Source organism: Brassica rapa, chromosome A02 (genome assembly GCF_000309985.2).
Source record: "Brassica rapa cultivar Chiifu-401-42 chromosome A02, CAAS_Brap_v3.01, whole genome shotgun sequence".
Taxonomy (NCBI): Eukaryota; Viridiplantae; Streptophyta; class Magnoliopsida; order Brassicales; family Brassicaceae; genus Brassica; species Brassica rapa.
The window spans coordinates 13,339,368-13,350,615 of record NC_024796.2 but is presented as its reverse complement, the minus strand read 5'-3'; the positions used below and the strand labels follow the sequence as shown (position 1 = coordinate 13,350,615).

The following is an 11,248-nucleotide window of genomic DNA, read 5'->3' as shown; positions in this document are numbered from 1 at the left end:
TACCTGATCTTGATCTTCAAATAGATTTCAACAAATTACAAATAACGCGAATGCGTGATCAAAGGTTGCATACAAAAAGATAATTCTTATGCAAGTCAAATATATATTGATATAAAAATAAAAAAAAAATCAAATTTATATTCTTTTCAGTGGAATAATAACCGTCTTAATGATTTTAACGTATATTTACCATATTTTTTTTATTATCTACCCTCAATATATACGAGTAACGGGATCTATCGGTTCGACCACAAGTCTGACTCGGATATGAAAACTCAATGAAAACATTGTACTTGACTGAAATAATAATAATAATAATAATAATAATAATAATAATAATAATAATAATAATAATAATAATAGAAAAACTTTTAAATATTAAAGATATCTAATAATAGTTATAAATTCATTTAATATTTGGCTTTATGGTCAACAAAAAAATACCTGCGCTTCTTAAGCGCGGATCAAAATCTAGTATTACTTAAGATTCTTTTAAATTCTCGATGTAAGATCTCTAATATCTTTTTTAGAATTGTTGGTTCTTATCAACTATAAATCATGGAACTGTAAGACATTTATATTCGATCGAGCTAGTTTCGTAAGAGAATTATAATATGATTTACTACTATGTTAGATTCGAATTTATTACGGATCTATAACTTAAAAACAATTGGTCTTAACTATTTATCTATTATTTAAGATTTTCTTAAATTTCTGGTGCGAGATATTTTATCTCTAATACTTCTATACCGTTCATATTGAATACCATTATCAATTTTGATTTGCTAATAAAGTGCAATATGTTTGGAAAATATTTCCTCCGGTTTAGTTTTTCAAACGTATGTATTTTTATAACTTTTAAATACACGAATTGGTTTATTTTTGGAAGTTGCAGTATAGTCAATGAAGGTATTTTCTTGACAAATGGCATTATGGATACGGTTTAGCATACGTGTGCCACTTGTACGACCAGTTTCATAAATAAAATAAAAAACTCCTTTCTACGGCTCCGAATGTAACTTCGGATTGAATGGTGCAGGACAAATAATTTGGTTAGTGCGAAAACGTTTAAATGTGGTTTATGTTCACAAAACGCATACTGCGAGACAAGTACAGTTCATCTAAAAGAAGCGGCTCAAAACAATATATAAATGATGACCAAAATAATAGATAGTGTGAAACGAATATTTGAATAGTGATTATAAACTAAAAAATGCGGAAAAATATAAAAATAATGTTTTACTTGACACTGTAAATATATTTTACATCTTCTTACATCTTGTACATTCTTCACATTTTCAAGAAGAAAGCCGAGTTTGATCTTGAGTATATTTATTTGAAGGATGTGTATCAACATTTAAATTAACAAAATATATTTTTTTTTATTTTTTTGGGTTTCAGAAGCATTATTTTGAGGTATGTCATCACTTGACACAAATATTATTAATATACTAGAAAATATAGTATACATATTAATTAAAATAGTAAAAACATATATTTATTATGTTTCCAAAAAGAAAAATAATAGTTACATTTTACAAATTAAATAAATAAGTAACACTAAACTATAAATACCAGATTCTATTTACAATTACTTAAGGCTATATTTATCATTAATAATAATCATATTTAAATGTTAGCATAATTAAATTTGTTAATTAGATAATACACATTTAAAGTTCAATTTATGTTTGCAACAGTATCTTGAACCGCGCCTTCTTTTCTTCTTTTCTTCTTTTCGAATCAAACTAGTGGTTTGATCAAAAGTCAGTCCTGCTGCTTCCTTTTCTTTTAGTTTCTAATTATTTTATTTATAAAAACAACAGTAACTAAATCATTTTAGTGGTGACACTTTTTTACTTCTTCTAGGCGTTACTTCTGTTCCGCCCTTCTCATTCACACCATATGGCTCCGAATGGTAACATCAGATAAAACGGTGTAGGACAAGCGGATTGAATATTGCGGTGCGGTTTGACTACTGTAGTTTATATAAGAGAAACACACACTGTAGAACAACTGCAATTCGTCTAAATTAAGCGCTTCAAAACAAAATATAAATAGTGATATGTATAATGAATACTGTAACTGCGGGACACATAATTTATTTATATTTTACAAACTAAAAAATCATTGATACTAATATAATTTAATATATATATATATATATATTATTTTAAAAATATTCTATAGCTGAAATATGGAATTTAATATGCTATTAATTAATGAGATTTTGTAGGCAATATTTGTACTAGTTACCAATGATACTGATATAATTTTGTTAAAAATATTTTATATGCTACTATTTAGATTTTACAGTGAATATTTTATTTTATTTTTAAAAATTATAATTGCATTACTATCATAAATTATGTTCATTTTATAAGTCCCGCAAATCATATTCATTTGTTCTCTTGTTCAATATGTCGTGTTTTTGTTGACGTAAAGACTGCCAAAATTGTGTCAGTTATCATTTATACGATCTTGTTGTTGTGAATCCATGGTATAAAATATTAGTGAAGTATTTTTATAATTGATTAGTATTAGCAAATTTTATTAAATTAGTATTAGATGTTCATAACCAGTGGCGGTAGTCCAGTGGCGCTTGAGGAAAATAAAAATCCAATACGGCGAAACTTGGTTCGTTCTTCGCTGGCCACCCGGACTGTCTTAAATGGTAATAATATGTAGTTGCTGCGGGCTTCGTGGGATTAGTCGGTTGACTTCGGTCATCGGATCTCCACGGTTATAAAAAAAAAAGTATTACATGTTCATGATCATCTCACCATTTTCCGAATGAAGAACTTCTTTTAATAAAACTATATGAATTAATAGCTAATTATATTCTAAAACATCTAAATATTTTAAGTATGCACATGTTTCGACCGTTTTACCAAATAAGTCTATCATGTGAATATACTGTCGATCTTTCCAAAAAAGCAAAACAAAAAGAAAGAGAAATATGAAAGCATACAAGCAACCACAAACCTTTCGATGATTCTATTATTATATAAGGATCCAAATATTATGTTTTATATATTTGAGTATTCGAGCTAGAACAAAAGTAATACACATGTATGTAGAAAATACAACTTTATAATAATTGAGGACAAATACAGATAATAATATTGGTGTAAGCGTGTACATAAATATTGAGCGTGTGGCTTTGCCTACGAAACATGAGGTACTGTGGGTCTCACGGTTAGCGAGTGCGCGTGGGGTTCGTCCCCACAAAATTAATTATTTCGGATAAACAATAATAATATTTACAAATATTTATATAAATTTAAAAGTATGTTAAAACGAAATTTAGTACTATGAGACTGTGTTATTCTCCTGGCGAATTACTCATTACTGTATAAGTAATAATTAGTAGCAAAGCCATGCTGCCCAAAATATACGAAAGGAAAAGACAAACTAAAAGTTTAAAACCATTATAATGTCTAAGTATTGAGTGCATATTGAGGGACATACAGTTATAAACCATTGTGTTTTTTTCTGTTTAATTTTACCTTTTTAATTTTCAGATATTTTTGTTTTTGTGGTCAAGATTTTCAGATTAAAAGTTATTTTAGATATTGATAAAAAAAAGTTATTTTAGATACAATAAAAATTAAGAAGAATAATGATTGTTGCGTTTGGCGTGAGGGTTGTCATGTCAGCTAGAACAGGCAAGAAATAAAAGAATGTGGGAGACAGCCTTTACCTCATTTACACATTTTTAAGTTCTGTTTTTATTTTCTGAGAAAACAGAATAGTACACAGTTTAAAATCGCGGCCCCTTTGTTTATATGTTTTTTTAACATAAAGCTCTATGGTTTTATTTAAACACAAAAAAGCTATATGGTTTTGATTTAACAGTGTCAATCATGGAGTTAAAACCTATCAAAGATTCAGAATGTTTTTGTTTATTTTTATTAACATTACAATGACAAAAAAAAAAACATTACAATGACATTTTTGACTCAGTTTGTCATAATCTCTAACCAGGAATGGGAATACAAATGACCAATGGGTGATTCCGTATGATGTATAATGAAAATTTGGATGTTTTAGATAACAATGAACTAGCCATTTATATTTTTTTATTGCTTGTTGTTAAACAATCTATAACTTTATGAAATCAAAAGTGATGGAAATGTTAACTAATCAAATTTGTAAAAACAGTATGTAGTGTACAGGTCACTTTTATATTTTGAATTTGTTGCGAATCAACTTCAAATAAAAGCTGGCTTCAGAAATGGAAAGCGATGATTATAGTGATCTTGATAGTATATACTGTACAATAATAAGCTTGACTAGAATTTCGGTTTCAGTGATTAGTGTCTAAAAACCAATATTTGAAGATGATGCTGAAAAGTTTATGATATATACATATGTTTTTACAGTTACAAAAAAAAAAAATATATACATATGTTTTTAAGGCCAGTTTTCAAAAAATATATACATATGTTTATAGAAATTATAATATAAAAATCGTTGTGGTCGAATTGGCGGTAATAATATTATGAATCGTCATATCCAACTTTCTGAAAAGTTGTTGATGAAATAGGAAGACCTTGTTCTTTAATGGTAATTGCGTTCGCGCCATCGAAGGTAAAAGTTGAAAGTTGAGTGCACCACAGTTTCCCTGTTTGATCATATTTCATATTAGTATATAACATATAGCGAAAGAATAAAATAAATTATAAATTCATTTTCCTAATATTCAGTATCATAATCAAGGAGTGAATGTCCTTGAAAATTCCAGTATATACCAACCTAACAATTTCTATTCACTAGTATTTCACATTGTTATAAACTTATAACAATACATATTTAATAGAGATACCATATTAAAAAAAAAAAGTGGTGGTTCCCACAGCCAAAGGGGAATGAGATAGCCATCTACCTATATTTATATCTCCAATAACTTCACCCATTTTCCTCAATCAAACTCACTCATTCCTTCTCCATCGTCGTCCGATACAACGGTCAGTCCCAATGGCGGATAACACCGATAACCGGAGAGCGATATGGGGAGTTCCGGAGAAGCTTCAGCTTCACATAGCCATGCTCACGTTACAATTCGGCTACGCTGGATTTCACGTGGTCTCCAGAGCTGCTCTTAACATGGGAATCAGCAAACTTGTCTTCCCTGTTTATCGTAACATCATCGCCTTGCTTCTTCTCCTTCCCTTCGCTTACTTCCTCGAAAAGTAACCTTTTCATATATAAAACCCTTTTTATTTTTTGTGATTAACTAACAATAAACTCACTAATCTAATTACCATAACTTTGTGTTATTTAGGAAGGAGAGACCAGCGATTACTCTCAACTTTCTCATCCAGTTCTTCTTCTTGGCACTCATCGGGTATATATTTTATATTCCTCACTTTGATAACAAAATTGGATTATTAATGAATATGTTATTGAATTGTTACACGACACAGAATAACAGCGAACCAAGGGTTTTACTTGTTGGGACTGGACTACACTTCACCAACGTTTGCTTCTTCCATGCAGAACTCTGTTCCCGCCATTACCTTTCTCATGGCTGCTCTTCTCAGGCATTGATCCATCTCTCTTTTTTTTCGTGTGCTCAATAATGAAAACAAACATATAATTTAAAACTCGGATAGACAGCAAATGATACGTAACATACCATTTTAATAATTTCGCTTGACTTTGTCAACGTACAAGAAACCTACCATAAGTGGATAATGTTTATACCTAGATAACATTAAATGCCATTTCCGGTTAAATTACAAAATAATGTGATCAATTATAGTAACAACACTGTTTATGGTTATATGTATATGTAAAAAACAAAACACAGGATTGAGAGAGTTAGACTAAACAGAAGAGATGGTATCTCCAAAGTCCTAGGAACAGCTCTTTGCGTCGCCGGAGCTTCTGTCATCACTCTCTACAAGGGTCCCACCATCTACACTCCAACTAGCCACCTCCACGCTCACCTCCTCACCACAAACCCCGCCGTATTAGCACCGCTTGGAGACGCCGCGCCGAAAAACTGGACTCTTGGTTGCCTCTACCTCATTGGTCATTGTCTCTCCTGGTCCGCTTGGCTCGTGTTTCAAGCTCCGGTTCTTAAAAAATACCCGGCCAGGCTCTCGGTTACGTCTTACACTTGTTTCTTTGGAATCATTCAGTTCCTGATCATCGCTGCTTTCTGTGAAAGAGATTCTCAGGCCTGGGTTTTTCACTCTGGTTGGGAGCTTTTCACCATCCTATACGCCGTTAGTTTTTTTTTACCTTTTCATTTTTATCCCTCAATTTCTAAAATATTACATTATTGGCTCGTATGTTTTACATTTTATAATGTTGGTCCTCAGGGAATAGTAGCGTCTGGAATCGCCTTTGCGGTTCAGATTTGGTGTATTGACAGAGGAGGTCCAGTCTTCGTTGCTGTTTACCAACCCGTTCAGACTTTGGTCGTTGCAATTATGGCTTCAATAGCGTTAGGAGAAGAATTTTACTTGGGCGGGTATGTAAACTAATAAAACCATATATTTGGGTGCTTTACAACAATTTATCAATTCTAAGGACCGAACAACAATTTAAACTGTTTTATGCCACGTGGCGAATCTCTAATGGCAGGATTATTGGTGCTGTGCTGATCATAGCGGGACTTTACTTTGTGCTCTACGGTAAGAGCGAAGAGAGGAAATTTGCAGCTCTTGAGAAGGCAGAGATCCAGACCATCGTGGAGCATGGTATTGAGCGTGTACCCGTTTCTCGCGGCTCCATCAAGTCGTCCATCACAGTTCCACTGCTTCATCAGTCAACGGACAATGTTTGACTTGTGGAGGCTCTCTCCAGCTAATAATTACAAACGCCATTACCCAATTAAAAGGGAACAATGGTGTGCCGCTGTGTTTTATGACTTTTGTGTCTGTTTTCTTCTTCATAATATTAATCACCTAAGAAAGGTTTTTTAGAGGGGGAAAAGAGTGGATGAGACATCATTGTTCATGAGGATGGTGGTGTAGATGAAGATGATGATAAAGACTATGTGGGGGCTTGGATAGGGACTTTCAAATATTTATATATCTGGCTGATAATTAGTGCTCTTTTGTTACATTTTTTTTTGTGGTTTTTGGCTTTTATATCATCAATAGAATGTTATAATTTGCATTTAAGGTAACAACTATTGATCATTGTGACGATATTCAATTAGGGCCGGTTCATATGAATTCAAGTAAAGAAAGGGATTTGCTAAAAATGACATAATAATATTCAAGTATTTAAAATCTTGAAACTGATTTAAACCAAATGAACAAAAGGTCAAAAACTTATATTTTGGAATATTATATCTCGTTCTCTTTATATACATCTTCATTAAAAAAAAACAATATACTATGGATCTGAAGTTGGGTCTGAATGTTACAAACCGCAGTAAACAAAAATTTCTATGTATACTTTTTTATACTAGGGATAACACCATAGTTGTTCCGCACGGACTCTATACTTATATTACGAGAGACGCACCAATAGTAGAATAGACTGGAGAAACTATGATAACACCATAGCTTTAAAGTTTCTCTCTAAGATAACATCATAGCTTTAAAGTTTCTCTCTAGGATAACACCATAGTTGTTCCGCATGGAGTAAGGACACGCAAGGTTAATTACCTTAATACAAAGGCCGAGGGAAGATGGAAAGAGAGACAGCAACAACCAACAAGAATACAAAAAAGATACAACACAACAAACAAGACAATAGTCAAGCCCACATGAAACGGACATGCAGTCTTTAACACTTAACCGTTACACAATGTAGTATCACGTTTTCATTACACAGATACATTGCACTTCTAAATTTCCCATGACCCATGTCTGTATTCGAGACAAACAAATGTCGTTTTTATGTTTTTGATGTAGTAAGAATCTGCTTTTACACTACAGACAAACCACATGTATATGTACATATATAATTACACGAAGTTTATATATATTATTCACACATATGCCTATATCAGATTGATTATTTAGTGTATGTATATTGTATATGATAAGGTTTTGATTAAGAGAGTTTAGTGAAACCTTAAAGTGGCGAATGAAAGGAATCCCAATTAGAATAGCCACCATTAATACAAGTACTAAACGGAGAAATGTCATCTCCTTCATGAACCCATGGAAACCCCAACGACATTGTAGCTTCTTCCCATATAGAAGAATCATCGGTCACAGGTAAATCAGCGTTCATATGTTCCCATGATATCTCCTCTGTTGTTCCCCACGATGACATCTCGTTGGATGAACTAGGCGACTCCTCGTTGATAGAGTCGCTGCTTTTTCCACCGGTGTTGCTGCTTGGCGTATGGGATGCTTGTGTCCCAGGCAACACTGTTTCCGGGTAACTTCTTAAGGACTCAGGGAGGTTGAGGTGAGCCTCGGACCCATAGAGCTTACGAGCCGCGGAATCATAAGCCAAGGCAGCCTCGCGGGCGGTGTCGAAAGTACCAAGCCAAAGACGAGCTCCTCGGTTAGGCTCACGGATCTCAGCGACCCATTTGCCCCAAGTGCGTTGTCTAACGCCTTTGTAAGTGCAAGATGCGTTATCGGGTCCACCTTTTCCTCTCATGCAGCCTTTCCTCGAACTAGCGTGGACCGTTCGTTGTTTCTTATTTGCACCAACCATTGTTACCTTTGGCTCTCTGGAGTGGATAAGGCAAAAACATGAGGGATGTCTAAGTGTGTATATATAGTGGAAGAGAGTGATGAAACGTGGCAAGAAGGACACATAGCTGGCCTAGACATGACGGAGGGTCGTGTCGAGAAGAGGAAGTTGGTGTAGTCTCTTTGTAATCCTGACTCTACACTTGTCTCGAGAGGCCCTTCTCTTTTTGGCAACAAAGATCGTGAAACTAGTAGACAAAGATCGAGAGATGAGTTTTAGATTTTCTAGTAAGAAAAGAGAGATATGGATAAGGTCTCCTGTGATTGGGGAAATATAAAAATATATCACTGAATTACAGGACCGGTGTGAACGCTCTCCACTCCAATAATTAAAAATTAAAAATTAAAAATTTCAAGTAATTTAAAACAGTTAAATATGGAAAACATAATTACTTCTTCTTCCTTTTTTTGCTTAAAGGTAATTACTTTTTACTGATAAAAAAAATTAGATTGCTTTTTCTAAGAAATATTACACCCTTATTTATTTTTGAAACAAAACATAATATGTGTTCTGCAAATAAAACATCTATTTTTTTTAATATATATATATATATTAATTCAACCCGAAAATCGGGAATTTAGATCCGGTTACAAACAGGTTTTGAACAAAATTTTCAAAGTCAAACTATTACAAAACTAGTTTCGCCCGCCTACTAAATCCGGCACATTTCGCTAGTCCGTCTTCGAAATTCCTTAGAATTGGTTACTGTTTTCATCCATTGATGAAAATCCCGAAAAGGTGAGATTCTCCTTGTTGCCACGGATGCCGGAAATTCTCAAGTCGCCTCCAGAGTAGCTAGTTCCTAATGAACTCCACCGAGCTTGTAACCGTCACTAAAACATCTAGTTAGGCTACGGTGAATGTTATGAAAGATATATTACATGCTCATCCAGTCATCCTACTTGTAAATTCTGTAAAATCGTATACTCTTTTTGTACGTATATGGAGTCACAATTTTTTTCTATGTTATCTGTTGTCTCTGAAGCTTTAACTGTCACGTGGAGTAACAAAACAATACACAAGTAACGTATGCATGTAACAGTCAGTCATGTGGCGGCTAAGTTTACACGCATACAGAACTCGGGGACCAAACTTGGCTCCTCGACAGTCAAAAGACTCGAAACAAAGTTCACTGAATCTTTTCTCTATAATTCAGAATACATTTGTGGTCGAGACACACGTACGTGAAAAGGCAGTCTATTCTGTTATTTTTCTTTTACCCGATAACTACAAACGTTCTTCTTTTTTTCTTCCAAATATGTGAATATAAAAAATAACTACAAACGTCCGGTTCAGATATATCTAAACATTTTTTTCCTTTTTTCAGAAGTCCAATACTTTGTTGTATCCCTGCAGATATTTAAGAATCTAAGTAAGCCAACTACATAATTTTATAAGACTATTGTGGAACTGAAAAACATAAATCTCAAAATCAATGTAATTGCAAATTAATATTTCAATGAAAGTAACACGAAAACAACAAGATTATTTAGCGCGATTTATCTTGTTTAAAAATTACAAGACAACGTTGATAAGTACATAAGATCATCTTTAATATATTTTTCTATTTTTCCTTTAAAATGAATATTCTTACATGATTCTTTTTCTATTTTATAATTAAAATTATAAATATTGAAAATTGATCCATTCATTGTAATTTTATTTTTTCCATAAAAGTACAATATTATTTAAACTAAAAATTTACTCAAATAAACATGATAGAAAATTAAATTAAATTAAATAAAGTAGACATTATCTAACCATCAATATTACTACATTCTCCTATAAATGATTAATTACTACATTTTAAAGTGAAAAATTAGCTTTTTATCAAATTTGTTGGAGTATGTTGTATAAATTAATATTTAGGTTGAATTTAAATATGTTATCAATATGAAAAATCTATGTGGAACTTTTAATAATTAAATTTCTATTTTTATTTTAGTTACATATATATAAAACTTTAAATATCATGTGCTAAATAAAAATTTTCCTTTTAAATAATGATATTTTTCTTTATGTTATTTATAATTGTGAAAATTTAAGAATTATTATGTAAACAAAACAAATGTGTTGTTATATGTAAAAAGAAATTGTATTTTTCCATAGACATATAATTTCAAAAAATTAAAGGACTATTTTGTTTAAAAAATGTATTTATTATAGATAAATGCTATTTTCACCTCTAAATATAGAGGGGAAAATAACAATCTCTATTTTAGGGGAAGAACTAGAGGTGAGTTAGACTAGATTTTACTCTATTATAGCATATAAAGGCAAAAATAGCATAGGGTTGGAGATGCTATAATAAACTTTTGTTTGAATATATTTTTGGTCAATAATAAACTTTTGTAAGGTGGTTGTCAAGACATAGAGGAGCAATGTTGGATCCAAACGAAGGTCTTCAAAATATTGTGGAGCAGAGAGACCCGGTAAGATGTGTAACTTTCTTTCTCATGTGTAACTTTTACGAAGGAGTTAAATGCATTAAAAGACTTATCTGAAGGAGTTTCTTGAAGAGGAAGTAAGTTGTGGTTTCTTAAAGAGGAAACAACAGAAAACTGAAAAT

General features: G+C 32.2%; 2 protein-coding genes across 2 annotated transcripts; one reads left to right on the top strand and one right to left on the bottom strand.

Annotated features, from left to right (window-relative positions):
- Positions 1-4,914: 4,914 nt before the first annotated feature.
- Positions 4,915-7,134, top strand: LOC103852956 (protein WALLS ARE THIN 1). The gene is made up of 6 exons (XM_009129859.3): positions 4,915-5,195; positions 5,288-5,350; positions 5,430-5,546; positions 5,816-6,236; positions 6,333-6,484; positions 6,598-7,134. The coding sequence occupies exons 1-6, from the start codon at positions 4,981-4,983 to the stop codon at positions 6,797-6,799; spliced, it is 1,170 nt and encodes a 389-aa protein (XP_009128107.1). The 5' UTR covers positions 4,915-4,980; the 3' UTR covers positions 6,800-7,134.
- Positions 6,908-11,200, bottom strand: LOC103852955 (dehydration-responsive element-binding protein 2D). Its single transcript, XM_033284668.1, has one exon. The coding sequence runs from the start codon at positions 8,638-8,640 to the stop codon at positions 8,044-8,046; it is 597 nt and encodes a 198-aa protein (XP_033140559.1). The 5' UTR covers positions 8,641-11,200; the 3' UTR covers positions 6,908-8,043.
- Positions 11,201-11,248: the final 48 nt, after the last annotated feature.